General features: G+C 42.2%; 1 protein-coding gene across 2 annotated transcripts in view; it reads right to left on the reverse strand.

Annotated features, from left to right (window-relative positions):
• pfkpa (phosphofructokinase, platelet a) overlaps nucleotides 1–16893 on the reverse strand; it is a 40174-nt gene extending 23281 nt beyond the window's left edge. For both annotated transcript variants that reach the window (XM_080417326.1, XM_080417327.1), the window contains exons 1-8: nucleotides 16645–16893; nucleotides 10512–10585; nucleotides 9264–9341; nucleotides 8026–8215; nucleotides 3529–3694; nucleotides 2493–2537; nucleotides 2241–2349; nucleotides 348–443 (exon numbers count right to left, since the gene is read on the reverse strand). In XM_080417326.1, coding sequence (XP_080273452.1) covers nucleotides 348–443; nucleotides 2241–2349; nucleotides 2493–2537; nucleotides 3529–3694; nucleotides 8026–8215; nucleotides 9264–9341; nucleotides 10512–10585; nucleotides 16645–16756 — 870 coding nt within the window. In that variant the 5' untranslated portion in view covers nucleotides 16757–16893. The remainder of the gene's footprint in view (nucleotides 1–347; nucleotides 444–2240; nucleotides 2350–2492; nucleotides 2538–3528; nucleotides 3695–8025; nucleotides 8216–9263; nucleotides 9342–10511; nucleotides 10586–16644) is intronic.
• Between the last annotated feature and the right edge of the window lie 996 nt (nucleotides 16894–17889).

Raw genomic sequence — 17889 nt, forward strand, 5'->3', positions numbered from 1 at the left:
TTCTGTAACCATGTGACATGACAACAATAAAGTTGCATCTGAACCGCAGGCAGCACAGCTACAGTACATTGAGCTACATTGAGCTACATTGAGTGTGAAAGCCGGCCTTACCAAAGCTACAGTGTCGCAGAGCATTCCAGAAGGCACAGTGACAAGTGAGTCAAAGCCACACCAGGGTAATGCACTGTACAGTACAGTACAGCACAGTAGTAGAAGATGCAGGAGGCAGTAAACGACTACAGCACAGTAGTATAGAAGTGATGCAGGAGGCAGTCAAGAGGCTTGTGCTGTTAACAGTGGGGGCCAGTGCTGCCATTCTTTTCCAACAATCTAGCAGCCGTACTTACATTCTTAATATATTCACTGGTAATGGGCTTGTTGTAATGATCAATCGCCCCTTCGGCTACAATTATGATATTGAGCCTTTTCATCCCGGCTCGGTTCTATACAGGGGAGGGGTTGGTGGAGAGACGATAACACAAAAAAAAAGACAAATTGAGACAGCAGGTTTTTTTGTAACGCGGGGACTTCAGAAGCACGGAGCCGCTGGGAGCACGAGAGCTTGTTCATTCATAAATGAAGCCTAAATGTCATCCAACTCATATATTATATGCACAGTGTAGTCAGCAATATGCTGTCTACCTTATTATAAATAATGCATAGTCATTGCTTTTAGTGCCTCTGCAATAGCTGATCAGAATGGGCGAGAGTTCCTTGTGGCAATATTGGCCACATATTTTCTTTTATGAATACATTCATAAAAAAAAGCCATGCCTATGGGGCCCTTGTGGCTCCTATATCCAGACCTTGTCCGTGCTTCTGGCTTCCCCCGTTCAGAGTTTTTCAGTGTACTCACATCCTTCACTATACTAGAGGTAATAGGCTTGCCGTGCTTGTCAATGGCTCCTTCGGCGACTATGATAATGTTCAGTCTTGTACCCCTGGAGCGGGTCTGCACCACAGAAGGACAAATATGTTCATGTTCAAGGCCAGATTTACACTTCGTTGCTGTGTGAGCAACAAGGTATACATCAAGCCTAGGGTTGGGATCCTTTAGGATTTTAAACGATCCCGGTTAAGGTCCGATTCCTTAACGGTTCTCTTTAATGATTCAAACAATTAAAAAAATAAACGATATCGTTTTGGCCATCATTACACATTTTTGAGAAACAAATATTCAGTCCTACATATGGTATAGCATGCAAATTATTTTAGTGGTTCTTAAAGTGAGGTGAGGTCCAGGGAACCTCTGGGTTACTTGGAGGGGTTCCAAATGGACCCTTACGGTTCTGTAACTCCGAGAGGAACCAAATCCCATTTGGTTTCACTTACACTCTCAGAGTTACATAAAGTCCACATACACTGACAAGTGTGATGAAACCGGTTCCGGAAACGGGTCAAAAAAAGTGATTGAACCGATTCCGGTTCCTAAATGTTGGATTTGCTTCCTCAGGTTCCAAACACTAATCAAGCCATTTAGGGATAATCAACTACAAGCCAAAATAATGCATAATGCAAAGGCTAATTACCCCTGCAAAGTGCATTATCTTTCGAAAACCGCACGTCTCAAAGTCGATTATCCCGCTTATCCCATGGCCACTTACTAACGACTGTAGTGTTTACTCATGTTTTGGGGCATTAATGCTCTGGGAATGGTAACTTTGCGTTGGTGCTATCTTTTGTCAACAATGGAATATTCAATAAACGTTACATTGTTAATCCAAGTGGGAGAGGCCGTATTAAAGACCTAGAAACAAGTCAGCTTGTTTACACACACGCACAAACACAATTCCCTCTAAAAGATTGAAGTTATATTTAAATCCATTCTGTTTTTGAGGATAGGTTGTAGGTTAAGTCATACTGTGTTGACTTGTTCAACATGTTCAATTAAAGAAAAGTTATTTTTGATGTAATATTTCACTATTAAACGCTATTTTCATTTGTGAGTGTCTGCCCCAGACACTCGTGCCACAATGACGTAGGCACCGGAAATGCGTATTTACATCTGAAAATAATGCAAACCCTATGGCCTATGACAAAGGAGTATTCTCAGTGGCCATGGTATAATTAACAGCAACAAACACCCATAAGACTGTCTCTTTTTAAGGACATATTAACAATGGACAAGTACCGGTAACTAAAAACATAAATTACAAAAAAAGATCATCCGAGACAAACCAGACAAGCAGGAAGGCTTGTCTGTGTTGGGTTTGTTTATAGAAGGAGAAAGATGACATTACCGCAGACAGTTTCTGACACATCTTGTCCTCCCAGCCGTCCTCTGGGGGCATTTCAGGAATGAGCACCCAATCTGCCCCGCACGCCAGGGCACTCACCAAGGCCAGGTAACTACACACACACACACACACACACACACACACACACACACACACACACGTACATGTAGTAGATCTGCAGTAGATTGGCATGTAGTAGATTATTGCCGTCTACTTACAATGTGTTTGTGAATGGACTATGAAGCTCCTTCTTACCCACAGTGTCTGCCCATGACCTCCAAGACAAACGTCCTCTGGTGACTGCAAAGACACAGATACAAGGTCACACTTATCATTCTATTCAATGTCTCATTCCTCAAGACACTCAGCAGAGGCGGCCATTTGGAAGACTATCCCTCCATGGAACAGAGGGCTACTTGAATGCTGAGTCATGTTATCATTCTCAGTATGCTGTCTGCATCCACAGAATTCCATGACTGTGTACGTTGCCAATTTTGTATCAACTGTCCTGATGTGGGGAGATCATAATATAGTATGGAGAAAAATATATACCTTATGTATTCTGTGTAATTCTCCGCTAAATGCGGAAATGTCCGTGCTAAATACACAAAAGCCAAGGACACTGGCACATGCTCATAAGTCACAAATATGTTTACATTAGATGTTGACATCCTGGGAGTAAGAGGCAACGGTCACTTTATGTCTTTGGCATGCTTCTGCTTGCTCATAATAATGTTTACATTAGTTGTTGATAACCTAGGAGTCAGAACTTAGTGTACAGCACCTGGATATATGATGACTGGATATATCTTATGAAAAGTTGCGATGTGAGAAAGTGATGGAAGACGGAGGGCTTGCTGTTACCATGGATATGTATACAGTCACTACATCGGTGATGGCGACAGTGGTGAGTGACATTGTTTGTACAAGTACGTATTCATATAGAATCCCATGTGCATCCCTGCGGTGCGGTCGGTAAGGATCTATACATTGGATGATATAATAATGCGGTTGGATGACGGTTGGATAATGATCTGAAATGTATCTACAGTATACAGTCACAAAATTCTGTGGATAATAATACAGACGGCATGCTGAGAATGACAACATGACTCAGCATCCACGTATAGCCCTCTATTCCCTGGAGGTTAATCTTCCAAATGACCTCCTCTGCTGACAATGGACTTTAGGTTTGACATATCAGCAAAAATGATTCCTTCAACTTCTCTCCGCATGACAACGCGGAGGAGGCTCAGCATGACGCCGGCGGCTTCAGCGCCGCCATCCTCACCTCTGTGCGGTGGTCATGATGGCGTCCACCACCTCGATGATTCTGTGCAGCGCCGAGTCGGTGCCGATTGTCATGTCGGTTCCACAGAAGTCGTTGTCGATGGAGCCCACCATGCCCACGATGTGCAGGGCATCGTACTTCTGAACCGCCTCCTCATCGATCAGACCTGACAGGAGGAGACAGAGCAGGGATGAGGGTCTGACACACTGGTCTGAACCGGGTGTGTCGCATGCCATCCACATCAGTGGTTCTAAACCTTTTCTGGATCAGGGCCCACTTTTGGCTGCCGTGTTAACCCATTCAATCCGGGAAAGCATCTGTGTCATTTTAGATTCTTTGCTATAACCATTATTTTATACTTTGGCTATTCAAAAAAAGCAGATATACAAGCTCATAGCGCGTCTATGAGCTTGTAGATCTGCTATTTTTTGAAAAATCTTGAACATTTGTTGGTCAAATCTTTGAATACATATATATCTTTTAAACAACATTTTTAAATGGGGGGGGGGGGGGTTCCCTGCAACACTTCTTTTTCACATACAGTAATATGTACGCAAATTATATTACATTATGTCGATTATTAATAATATAGTCCCCATTCCTTTGAGGCATTTATTTTAGTCACAGAACATTTGCACATAATGTGAAACATCTGTCTTGCCCAGGGACATTTCAGCACATGGGTCCATTCAACGATGGCCGCCCCAATGTAGTATGTTCTGTCACCTCACAGATAGAGACTCACAGAGAAGGAGAAGAGAGGACGGACGGACAGACAGAGCCAGCCAGCCAGCCAGACTGACAGCCATGCCGTGTAGTGCCAAAATGTCATTCTCTGTTGGATTTTCACTCTATATACAACATACAAATATTGCACATAAACTATGTTAATGCAGTGACATATTTGCCTTTTTTAGATATAAAAAAAAAAGTGTTTTGAATTTTTTCTTACATTACATTTTGACAATGAGGGATTATGTCCATGGAACCAAATGTGCAAAAGAAACTTTACTTGACTGACATAAAAGTATTTCTCAAACAAGGCCCTGCTATGATAGTGGACTGTGCTTTGTTGCCAACTGCAATATTTACCTCTAAGCTCGGCGTGTTATTAGCGTCATCAAAACCTGAGCAGCTTGACTCTATGAGTCATGCAAACAGCTGAGGTCAGCTAGGGGGAAATCACCAACAGCTCTGTGTACCGGGAGAACCATCTTGTTAACAGCGGAGGTTTTGGCTTGAAAATAAAAATCTAACCAGATTAAAACCTTCATCCTTTGAGAGATTGTTTAGTTTTGTGAATCTGTATTTTTTAGTTTTGTTTTTTTAGAATTTTAATCTAGTCAGGAGTCACGACACTGACACAGAACAATAGAAGCCTGGCTGGTGGGGAAGGACTGTGTCCTGTAACAGGAAGGCACCATGTTGAATCGCTGTTAAACAAATCAATTGTCCATATAAAGTGCTACGGCTGTCTCAAATACCCCTTTTTCAAGCTTTGGATGTTCTGGGCATTTTTTTAGCGAGAATCTGTAAACTTGTTCTAAATGTATTAGCCAATAAATCAGATCAAGGTTATTTGTGGAGAATTAAGCATGAAGTAAACAAGTCATGAACGTTGCATTGTATTTGATAATCAAAAATGTAAGTGAATCTCTAGACTAGAGACTAAACAATCATTATTGGGTTCTCAGCAATACACCCGCCAAAAGTCGGTTCTTGATATATGCAACGGTTATTGATATATGCAAAGGAGAGACATATGGTACATGCAGAGATTCTTGGAATTTATAGATAGATGGAGGCACATATTTTAAGCAACCTGCTTCTATTATAAACTACCTGATGTTTTAGCTGTTGCTTGATGGAGTGAATTCAAGCAGGTTTTTGGACATATAGTATGTCCCACACCAAGGCCTTAAATACAGGCTCACCCCAGGGGTTTGACCTACCCCCTCTGCTCTTTATTATGTATACTAAAAAGTACTTCTCAAGAGGTCAATTATCTTGTGACACCCCCTGCTGTCTCTCCTCCAAGGCTCAGAGTCAGATCGTGGTTATGTGCTCTACCCCTTCCTCAAATGGTGTGATGATACTGTGATGATGGTGTGATGATACTGATGATACTTCCAGGACCATAACAGATAAAAAAATAAGGAATTACTTATTGATTTCAGACATAAATGGTAATGCATTTTCTGTTTCAGGGTCTGGGTACGTACAGTAGGTGTTTAGCAGCTACTGTCAGTGGCTCTGTGGCGACAAAGCCTAGCTCGGATCTTTCATAAGCTTGTGATCTTCTCTGACACAATGTCTGTCATATACAGTATGTCATGTATGGAAGGAAGCTTGCATCCGCTGATGTGCTTGGCAGTTTGCATGACCCTCTAGTCTGCATTGCTTTGCGGTTGAGGTCAGTACAGTTATATAAGCATCCTGGAGCAGTTTTTGACTCTCAGCTCAAATCTGATGTGAACAAAAAGATGTGGACAACAAATAATTCACCTAAGGCAGAAGCTTAAAGGGGTAGTTCACCCCCCAAATAACTTTTTTTCTATTGATTACTCACCCCATGGAGCCTTGAATTCATGGATATTTTTTTGTTTTTGTCGCATTCCTTCCTTTATTATTTGATTATAATAAATTTAGCCCCATTGATTCCGGTAGGAGACACAAATGCATTTGTGTCTCCTACCGGAATCAATGGGGACACATTTATTCTAATCAAATTATTGGCTTAGGAATGTGACAAAAACAAAAAAATATCTATGAATTCAAGGCTCCAGATGGTCAGTAATCAATAGAAAAAAAGTTATTTTGGGGGTGAACTACCCCTTTAACGCTTTTCGTGTCTGTGAGAATATTTTATGCATTTGATTTTATCAAATATTCATTGAAAGTCATTTAACTTTCGCATTTATTTGCTGGCTTAATGGGTTGTCTGTGAAGGACAATAATGGCCTAAATGGCATTGTAAAAGTCTGCTCTAGGATAATCGGAGCCCAGCAAAGAGACTTCTGCTCCCTTTGGGAGAAACTGGCGGTGGCCCAGAAAGCAAAACGAATGATCAGACATCCTGATATAATGTGAATGCACTGTAATGTTCTCCGGCCGGTGTTATAATATGTCTCAGGGGACGCGTCGCTACAGGCGCAGACGCTTCAGAATCGCCTTGGCAAACAGAGGCCGTGTCCGCAGAAAGCTTCTTCTTTTTTTCTGGGCTGCCAGCGCTACTGCTGTATTTGGTTTAAAAAGCACTGATGAAAATATTGTAACTTTTATGCATGTCTTAAAAAAACGCTAGGAAAACTGGACGCACAACACAAGAGAGGAGCTCCCGGCAATTTATGCTCTGTCGCACGGAGGTGTCGTGCGTCGAAAATAGCCGATCTACAAGCCCACAACGCGTCACAGATGAGACACGTTGTGAGCTTGTAGATCAGCTATTTTCGGCGCACACCATCGTCACAGGACGAAGTATATATCGGGCTGTAGGAGAATATAAAACTACACTAAGTCATTAATTAATTTAAAATTACTGTTGCATTCCTTGATCTCGGTTGTTTACGAACTATAACAAAACGTCTATGTAACTTTATGTGTATGTCTGGTTCTTTTGCTTGATTTGTTTGCTGCTGCTCGTCGTTTCCATGTGTTGACCTGTGTGTTCATCTGTTCTCCTCTGACGCGTATCTGTCTTGCAATGCAAGTCTTCATGTCTGTGGACCGGATATGCTCTGAACTGGCGTTTGGCATAAAGAGAGTCATCAGAATCTGAAAGGTTAATAACCCAAGTAATTTGCAGCCACATTTAGAGAACTGGCTGGTTGGCCGTAGCTGTCTGTTTGTCTGTCTGTCTGCAAAACCGAGAAGAACCAGAGGCTTGGGCTGGTGCAAGTGATAACAGAAAAACAACAACGTCATCACATGAGGGGGGAATGCCCGGATGACTCCCTTCGCACAGGTTGTGTGAGCTCCTGGCGGAGCCCTGCTCATGCCCATGAAAGTGGGTCAAAGAAAGCAAGAGGACTGGAGTTTACTTAGCTCGGCCTTTGCAGCCGTGCCAGCTTCCTTGGCTGGCACATCACATGACATACTCACAGGCACTCACACACACTCTCTTATGCCCCATGGCAGGCTATAAATATACATAGCTGATTGCCAAAACTACATATTTTAACAGTTTTCTGAAAAACGTATATTGCTATATCAGTGGTGCTCAAACTCGTTCATGTCAAGGACCCCTAAAATTATATGTATTTGGCCGTGGACACCCATCTCAAAATACTTTTATTCCAGGGACTCCCAGAAGCAAATATTTGAGTTACAAATATTCGCTTTAAAAATATATGTATATTCAAAGATCGGATTTTTTTGGAATAGCCAAAGAAATCTGAAAATGACACAGATCCTGGTTCCTGGTCTTAATGACGTAATATGCCACGAGGAAGAGATCAGGCATTAGTAGCCACAACTGTACCTGTCTGTAGTTCCTACCTTGACCCAGCAGCTCGGCCAGCAGCCCGCTCCACTCCTCCCTGAAGAGGTTGGCTCCGGTCAAACTGCCGTCTCCGCCGATCACACACAGGTTGGTGATGCCGTGCTGCACCAGGTTGTGGGCGGCCTTCAGGCGGCCCTCGTGGGAGCGGAACTCTTTGCAGCGGGCGCTCCCGATAACTGTGCCACCCTGATGATGATGGAACAGCACAATATTCAGATGCAATTGTTGCAAAGAAATACAGATAATACTGTATTTTACTGGAGAACATGCTAGCACAATTCTAATTACCGTAAATTTCGGACTATAAGCCGCGACTTTTTTCCCATTTTTCGACCCTGCGGCTTATATAACGGTGCGGCTTATCTATGGATTTTTACAGCTAACGGCCACTAGGGGACCTCCTAAATCTATGGATTTTACACCCGCGGCTTATAGTCCAGTGCGGCTTATATATGTACAAATCATTCAATTTAGCTGCTGCGGCTTATATTCAGGTGCGGCTTATAGTGCGAAAATTACGGTACCGTAATTTCCGGACTATAAGCCGCTACTTTTTTCCCATGCTTTGAACCCTGCGGCCTATTACAACGGTGCGGCTAATCTATGGATTTTTACAGCTAACGGTCACTAGGGGACCTTCTAAATCTATGTATTTCACACCTGCGGCTTATAGTCCAGTGCGGCTTGTATATGCACACATTAGTTTTTTCCCCTAAATTTGGCTGGTGCGGCTTATATTCAGGTGCGCCTTATACTACGGAAATTACGGTAGGTTTTAAGCTATACGGTACGATTCAAGTGTTTTAAGATTCTTTTAAAAGGCTAGTTCTACGGACTTGTTATGAAGCACTATATTGAATCACTCCAATATGATATATCCCTCAGTGGCGGGCGGAGGGATATATCATAATCGCTCACATAACCGTGGTTACCTACGTAACCATTGTTCTCCTTAAAGATTTCCTTGACCATTTTTTATTTACCCTTTTAAATACAAATACAAATAAATACAATTTCACTTATTTATTTTGTGGTACAGTATGACTATTTTGCCTTTACCATTTTATCTATTGCTAAAAAGATTTTATGATCACATGCAGAACACACAAAATGCAGTGCGACAGCCCCATACGTAATCAGCTGTCACAACTTGCCTTAAAGGTCGGCATCTAGTAGCTCTTGGCACGCATATCGGTGCTATCTATACGATACGATTCACATGATCATTACTCACCACTTGTAGCATGCTGGAAACACTTTCCCAAGTGGCTTCCTTTATATTCTCCCCACCATCCACCATACCCTGATATCCCTGCGAAGGAAAGAATAGAACAGAATGGAAGTGATGTCTCATATACTCTTGCCAAAAAAGGTCTCAATATGGAACTGAAAATAGTTCTATATGCATTACTTCACATGGTTCTATGCATCACTTCACATAACACCTGCTAACGTGGAATGTTCAGTATGCAACAGTTCATTTTTAGAACCAGAGGTTACTTAGACTACAAAAGTCTAGTTGAGGGGAAAGCATTGTAGATGATAATGTAGCAATACACAGCTTGGAATTGGCTCATAAGTGGTGTTTGTCAGCCTAGTGCACATCTATGCAAACACCCAGTACTGGAAAACCTAGTAAAATAAATGCTATGGCTTTTAAGCTTTGGCCATGAGCAGCATCCTGAGCTGCTGATACAGACACAATGCCACACTAGTACCTGCATGGGAAGGGATTTCCATGCAAGATTATATACACCTGCTAAAGCCTCATGTCTGTTATGTAAAGGTCTCTACCACACATGCACACAGCTGGCCTGTGGATAAGCACTGAGCGCTCTGAACATCCTAGAATGAGCAAGCACTCGTTGCCCCCTGGCATGCATGCAGGAAATCACTGTGCACTTCCTCACGTGCTGTCAGGGACAACACACTGGTCACATCTGCATACAGTGAGCCAACACTGTTATGGTTTAACACAGTTATGGTTCTAACTGTAATTGTATTCTTGCTATGTAAAGCACTTTGAGCTGCATTTCATGTCATGAAAGGTGCTATACAAATAAAGTTTATTATTATTATTATTATTATTATTATTAACACACAGCAAGAGTACAGTGAGCTTTCTTCTTCTTTTTTTTAACAGTAACATGGCAAGTGTAGCATTAGGAAACATTTGTTGAACTGCTGTGCTGTGTCCACTGAAACCACAGTGACACCGCTTGATGTTTTCTCAGTCATTCTCTACCTTCACCCAACTACAAGCTCAATTTGTACATTTGGACTGGACTCTTGGAAGATTAGCCGATGGGCTAAAAGAGATCCAAATCAAATAAAATAAAATGTCACAATTAAATGCAACAAATAGCAGAGTGCCACGCACATCTCCAGTGATGTCAGGCATTTTAATGACTGAGTAGTGAGTAAGGACTATGACAGGAAGGACACAACAAGTCATAAATGGACACTTTGTGGCAGAACTTACCTCACGAATGAAGTAAACTTTGGCTCCCACATATATTCCCATTCGGACCACGGCCCGCACAGCAGCATTCATCCCTATGCAGGAGAAAAGAAATAAGAACAAAAGCAATAAACGACATGTTTGTTGGGCAAGTTAAGCACAGCCAGAACACACAGATTCCAGAGTAGATCATCAAGCAATACTAACTTCACCCTCAAATTTTCAGTCATTTTACCCCCCCCCCCCCCGGGAAGTCTTGAATTCATGGACATTTTGTGTTAGTGTCGCATTCCTTCATGATTAATAAAAAAAATCCCAAAATTAAGAAACGGCCAAGATTAAGAACAATAAAAATACAAAAGAAATGTTTGTAAACTCCCACACAACTCTCAAAAAATATTCCAAGTGTCTTGTATCCAGTTGAATGCTCATTACTTCCAAAACACAGCATTTTCACACAAATGTTACCATTTTAAACACTTCCAAGATAAATGATCTCACGCAAGAACGAGGAAAGTGCCTGAGCGAGTGCATGTGTGTGAACTCAGCTCGTGTTGAACGGACCGCGAGCACAGGCCCGATCCTCTTTCATGCATGAGACTGTTCACACCTGAAGTGTTTTAATTACTAAAGTTTCAGCAAAAATACAGTGTTTTGGAAGTACCGATGACATGACTTGGATTATACTGTGAGAGTTGTTACATTTTGTCTGCTCATTTCTTAGTGCCATCACTTCCAATTTCACTTCTTTAATCTGTATCCTGTCCTCGTTCTCCATCCTGATTGGATAAAATTTGTAGCATGACCTGAAAATGCATTTTCTGTTTAATATGAATCCATAGTTTCACAGTGAACGTAACTGATACAACACTGGGGGCAAAGTATTCCTCTAAGTTGCACGTTAAATGATTTCAACACTGTGATAATGGTCCCAGCTCCAAAGCCCCCCCATCTCTCCTCTCTCAAAACATACAGGCCTATATGTACATTAGGTGTTGGTGGGTGGCGGTGTATTGTGCACGCACCATATGTGCAAGGGTGTAGAGCAGGGATCTTCAACGTTTTTCAGCCCAATGACCCCCTACTGAGAGAGATATGAAGCAGGGACCCCCACTACATATTGTATGCAATTGAGTATGCAGATTAAACTTTTTCATACATTTCATAGATAGCTTTAGACTTGTCATTATCTTTTCTATATGTTGGATTCATGCTAATGTCTATTTTAAGAACCTCAACATTTAGTCAACTTGCCCGTTGGCTCTGTACTTGGTCTGCTCTTTTTCCCCCTCTACACCAACTCTCCGAAAATAGCCGATCTACAAGCTCACAACGCCTCGCAGTGCGAGGCGTTGTGAGCTTGTAGATCGGCTATTTTCGGCTAATGTTCCCCATCACCCTGTAGTTACTCTGAGGACCCCCTAGAGGTCCCAGACCCCCTGTTGAAGAGTGAAGAAATAGAGTATAGACTAGAGTATTTATGTGCACTGTAGCTATTTATTTTTATACTGTCTGTCTGCAGCTTGGCCACGTTTTTTCTCTTCTCCACAGAGAAAATGCAACGCTATGTTTGGTCAAAGCGTACCTAGCTCCTCCCACAAGCTCTCTAGCCTAATAGTTACTCAGTAGCACTGTGAGAGAGATCTTTCACTAAGACAAGGTTGTTCTGTGCCTTGCATGCCAATGTGCCAGGCTGGGCTAGCCTAACTTTGGTGAGAATAATGGATAAAGGTTGGTCCACAGGGGGGTGCAGGTGGAGGAACAGAAAAGCGGACAAAGGATTTGGTTTCCTCACCATGCCAACACGGCATGCACTACAGCACTAATGGTAGCTAGCCGTACGGTAGCAGACCTGTTGCCAAGCAACATAAGTGGTATATTCGCCTTTAAGGGTGCAGAAAAGAAAGAGGCAAGAGGAGGAGGAATGATAAGAGAGGAACACAGTGTACAGCAGAGGTTCTCATACTTTTTCATGTCAAGGACCCCCACATTATGCATACGCATTTGGCCATCTGAAAATATATAGTGCCAGGGACCCCCATAAAAGATCTGTGTTGTTAAATTGTTTCAAAGATATTAAAGAATTTTCCAAATGTTTCAGGATTTTTTTAAAATATAAATACTATATAGGCCAGGGTTAAAGTTGTTCAACTGATTTTGATGCTATATTAATTAATTTTGCTAGTGACCTCCTGGGGGGGCTGGTCCCCGGACCACACTTTGAGAACCACTGGTGTAAAAGCTAGAAAGACTAGTAGACTAACTTCACTGGAGAGAAAAGACGGAGAGAAATGACGACTAGTTTGCTCTTATATAAACCCAAAGTCACAACAGTGGTTCCTGCAGGGTCATCTGAGTGGGACCAGCTACCCATACTCATCACCTTCCAATCTGACAGCCTGTGGTCCATGCTATTACATAACCATGAACCACATGAATGGCCTATTGTTATTTACATTGAGTGAGGGACAGAGAGCGATTGTATTGTTCCACTTTGGCAATGTAAACATATGTTTTCTCCTGCCAATAAAGCCATTTGGGGAGAGAGAGAGAGAGAGAGAGAGAGAGAGAGAGAGTGAGAGAGCGAGAGAGCGAGAGAACAGACAAACAGATATACGGAGACAGAGCCAGACAGAAGGAGAGAGATAGAGATAGAGATTGAGATATGGGGGGGGGGGGGTGAGCAGACTTTGGCAAGGCTTGCAAGTTGCAGATCTAAATCATGGCGGACTATATTACATTAGTGTAGACCTCTCTGTTCATGTTGTTCATTATGACCCTGACTTTCCAGGCACCCCTCTCATACAAGTAAAAGAAGTAAGCCCAGTTTACACGGGGCTTTCTGACACCGGCCGGTCGGCCTCCCTCACGCATGCCATGGTTTCACTGGTTTGTTTTGGGAACAGTTGAATGCACGCTCTCTCTCTGGGTGTGTGTGGTGGGCGTGCAATCTGTGCATGCATGCGTGAGCGAGCGAGACAGAGAAAGGGGTGAGCGGGAGATAATCTGCCTACATTTGTGGTGGGTCTCTCTCTCTCTGTGTGTGTGTGTGTGTCTGTGTCTGTGTGTCTGTGTGTGTGTGTGTGTGTGTGTGTGTGCACAAATAGCCTTACGGGCACAGCCAAATAATATTGATCTGGCTTTCTGAAGCCTCCCACACGAGATCAATCCATTTCCCTTTATCTGAAGTGGACCATAACCAGTGTTCATTTCGTCGACTAAAACTATGACGAAAAATGTCTGTTGACTACCTTTTTTCACTTATAAAAACGAAATAAAAACGAAATAAAAACTAAGCTATGGTGACTAAAACTATGACTAAATATACTGACAATTTCATCAACAAATAAAAACTAGACCAACATTTTTGGAAGGGACTAGGGGTAGAACTAAGCAGAGCTAAGACAAATCATCATGGGTGCGCGCACAGGCGTCACAGACCAAAAATAGTTGATCTACAAGCTCACAACGCGTCGTGAGCTTGCAGATCGTCTATTTTCGGCATGCAGCCAAGTGAAAATCATTTCGATGCCATCACAGCCCGCCAAAAAAAGATTTAAAAAAACATTACTAATATGACTAAAACTAAACAGAATTTTATTCAAAAGACTATGACTAAACTAAATCAAAATTTGCTGTCAAAATCAACACTGACCATAACAATAATCTGAACAATGATGGCATACAGAAAAAAGCCAGTAATGTATAATGCTTGGAAAGTGCCATTGCATCTGCTGCTAGAATGAGATAGAGAGAGAGTTCCTTTTACATAGTGTTTGGAGCGTGGGCCTCGGTCTTGCCTGTAATTGTTTAACCTTATTTATATCTATTAGAAATAAGGTTATCTTATCTTATACATTTCTTGCTCTTTCAATAAAAATGCAGTATTGTCTTGTGTATATTGTACTGCTGTCTTGTGGATATGCATTATTCTGCAACATAATTTCTTTTGTCTATAGGCTCCAATGTCATAATATTATTTGCTGACGGATAAGGAAGCTGGCAGCGGTCTGTCCACACAGCACACACCCTCTTTAGGATAGCAGTTGGGGAAAAAATATATATTAATCTGAATTGTTTAGCTTTAGACATTATGTAATTCAACAAGAGGCCATAACCAAGGGTCATATGTCTGTACACGGACAAATGTGTCCATGGCAAGACTTATCCTTGTCCATGGCAAATTTTACATAACATTATAATGTTCTTATTTTGATTATAAGATCCGATTACTGGATGTCAGCCTCCCATGTTTTATTCAGAATATGTATGACACTGATTTACTATGACACTATGACACATTAGGAGTTCACTAGTACTAGTGGTTCTAAAACGTTTTATTTTCAAGGACCCCCATAACTCTCAGGGTGTACAAATGGAATTTATCCCTTCGGGTCCATTTGCACACTCTCAAGAGTTACAGATCTTATGGTCCAAAAAAAAATCCACCACAAGCCAGCATGGTTGTGCCCGCTGGCTATAACACAGGACATGCTACATTTTCCATAGCTCTGCTCTTTGAGTCATACTACAAGTAAGACGCGCGAACGCGGTAAGCGAACGCAAAAAAAGAAAAAAAAGAATGAAAAAAAATATTTTAAAAAAAGTAACCACTAAAAAAAATATTTTTTTTTTAAAATAAAAATCTGCGTTAAAAGGAGCATCTTAGAAAAATACAAATTCACAAAAAAAAAACTTGGAATGTTTTTAAACAATTCAACAAAGTGTTTGAAGTGCCTGTTTCACCCACTTCCGGGGGGCGGAGCCAAAATCCGAGCCCGATGTATTTGTTCGTAGACCCCCACTTAGGGGGGGTAGAAAAAGTTTCGGAGCGATTCGGGCACTTTTCATTTAACATGGGGTTTCAATGGGGAGTTTTTAGGAGCCTTCTCCGGGGCGTGGCTTCCGGGGGAAGGGGCGGGCTTAAACACAACCTTGACAGGTGTGTTCAGTTTTCAAAGACCTTTCATTTGATGTATGGTACGTCTAAATTGGACATTTACTTATGTCAGAGGAGCTGCAGACAGGCAGTGCACACAGAGACACAGAGACACAGACAGAGATGCAGTGCACACAGAGACACAGAGATGCAGTGCACACAGAGACACAGAGACACAGAGACACAGAGACACAACCCAAGCAGGGTTACATAGTAAGCTCCACTTGGTCGGAGGCGCGGCTTCGCCGCGCCTCCTCCCGCGTTCGCAACTACTACAGCAGGAGGGGGGCAGAGCACGCCTCACTTGGGTTTCCTTTCTGACGCAATGAACTGGGAGAATGCAGTTGATCACGTACACACACATAGGATGATGAGGAGCATCCCTCCCTCATTTAGCTTGCGGCACTCTCATCTTTTGACTGCTGCCAATAACAATTATCATGTGTATAGCAGCAACACGTACCCCCCTATAATAAAACCGTTATCTGTGACCGCACGTTTTTTTTCCTGTTTAATAGCAATCGTATATTTCCCTGCTGCAGCTTCCTGGTTGGCCATTCATTCATTCATTCATTCATCAAGCCTGGAATACCTGCAGAGCAGGGACGTTATACTTTCATTTGCTTCATCATGACTCATGAATGTATGTTAAATATACAGGCGATTGATTGGGACAGAATGTACACCTGCAATGCAGTGGATGGATTTAAAGTTACAGAATCCCGTCACGAAGCATCCACTGAATGAACAGTCAGTGTAAGATCAGGGTACATACAGACATCATACAGCAGTTTAGTATAACCTATATTATTGTTTTGCAAATGTAACAGACAATGCCAATGAAAGCCAGCCAGGGTATTTCTCATCAGCCCTCATTGTGATCGGACATTAGTATATCGTTGCAACAACAAAAAAAAGTGGTTTATGTTGTTAGCCAGAGAGCTAACCAACAGGGCAGGATTCCTGTGCATCATATGGAAGATGCTAACTGTTACTGTACAGCACGCAACATTGCATTATATAACGGAACAGGACGAGCCTCCACTTATCATAATCTACCCAAGATGTGTGTGTGTGTTCTCTCTGTGCACGATCGCATGATCATTCATACTGTACTACAATGTCACACAGGCAACAGCGACAACAGGGAACGTCCTGTCTCAGGGTCACCGGTTGGTTGGTTGGTTGGTTCACAGTCACACCACTATACAGTACCTTGAGCATCCCCTCCGCTCGTCAGCACGGCGATGGCTTTCCCAGCGCCGGACAGGTTCTCAAAGAAGATCTTCTTATTGCCGTCTTTGCCGTCTGCTGGTGGCAGCGCCATTTTCACAGCTTCTATGTAATGTCCCCTCCTTCGATTGAATGAAATATCTATGTACAATGTTGATGATGAAGGGCTGGAATCTGCCGCCCCCTACTATTCTCTTCTCGTCCCTCCTGACTGTGTGTCACTGCTCCGGCGTCCGCATTAACTCAGTGATTTTTTTTTGCATACAGTTGACAATATGACGAAAGATGGATGGACGTGGCCGTTGGCCAATGAGCCGAGCGTACGGCTCACGTGTCCACTTCGCCGTGGCGAGCCAACCGGAGAGAGAGCCCTGAGGGATAAAGTGGGAGTCATATCATGACCGTCATAGATGAACTTCAACCTGGTGTTTGCCGTTTTCACTTTCTCCATTTATAGCCCGTACAGCTACATAAACGTTCAGATTTAAAATATAAAGTGCTGAACCCATGGCTACGGATGTTACAATTATGTACGGGCCCTCAAAAGTACTCGTATCTTCCGTACTATTCAATATAAAGTATTTTTATCTGATTGGTGGCCATTTTCTTCAAATTTTCTCCATGTGCTTTGAACTATGCGACCCTATTGGTTGGAAGGTGTACTGCACTCAGATGCATTATAACTCTATGAGAAAATGGCCACCAATCGGATTAAGATGCGTTTTATTGAATAATACGGAAATTACGGGTACTTCTGACAGCCCGTTCAGCATTTTAACATCAGTGGCCATAGGTTAAGCACTTTATATTTGACATTTTTGTGTAGATATACAGGCCGTAAATAGAGAAAGTGTAAACACCAGGTTGAAGTTCATCCATGACTGTCGTGACAGACGACCGTCGTCACGACGTCGTGTGATTCATGACTACCACCAGCCAGGCCCCATGCAGAGCATTCAAAGTTTCAAACTATACTGTACACCACCGGCTTTTGCCTTATTATGAGGATGATTCTTTTCTTATTTGCAAATGTCTTATTTTAATCAGTGTGACACAATTCAATTACATTGCAATATGTTCGTTTTATCCTTAATAGATTGCATATTCTGGATTGCATTTTGGATGAATTGGATTGCATTTGGACAGTCAAAGATTATTACTGAATTGTATTGTCTCAAGTAAGTCTCTGGGCTAATAATGGGTTAATAGATTCAAATTCCTGGTGAA

This window comes from Gymnoscopelus braueri (assembly GCF_963280865.1).
Source record: "Gymnoscopelus braueri genome assembly, chromosome: 21".
Lineage (NCBI taxonomy): Eukaryota > Metazoa > Chordata > Actinopteri > Myctophiformes > Myctophidae > Gymnoscopelus > Gymnoscopelus braueri.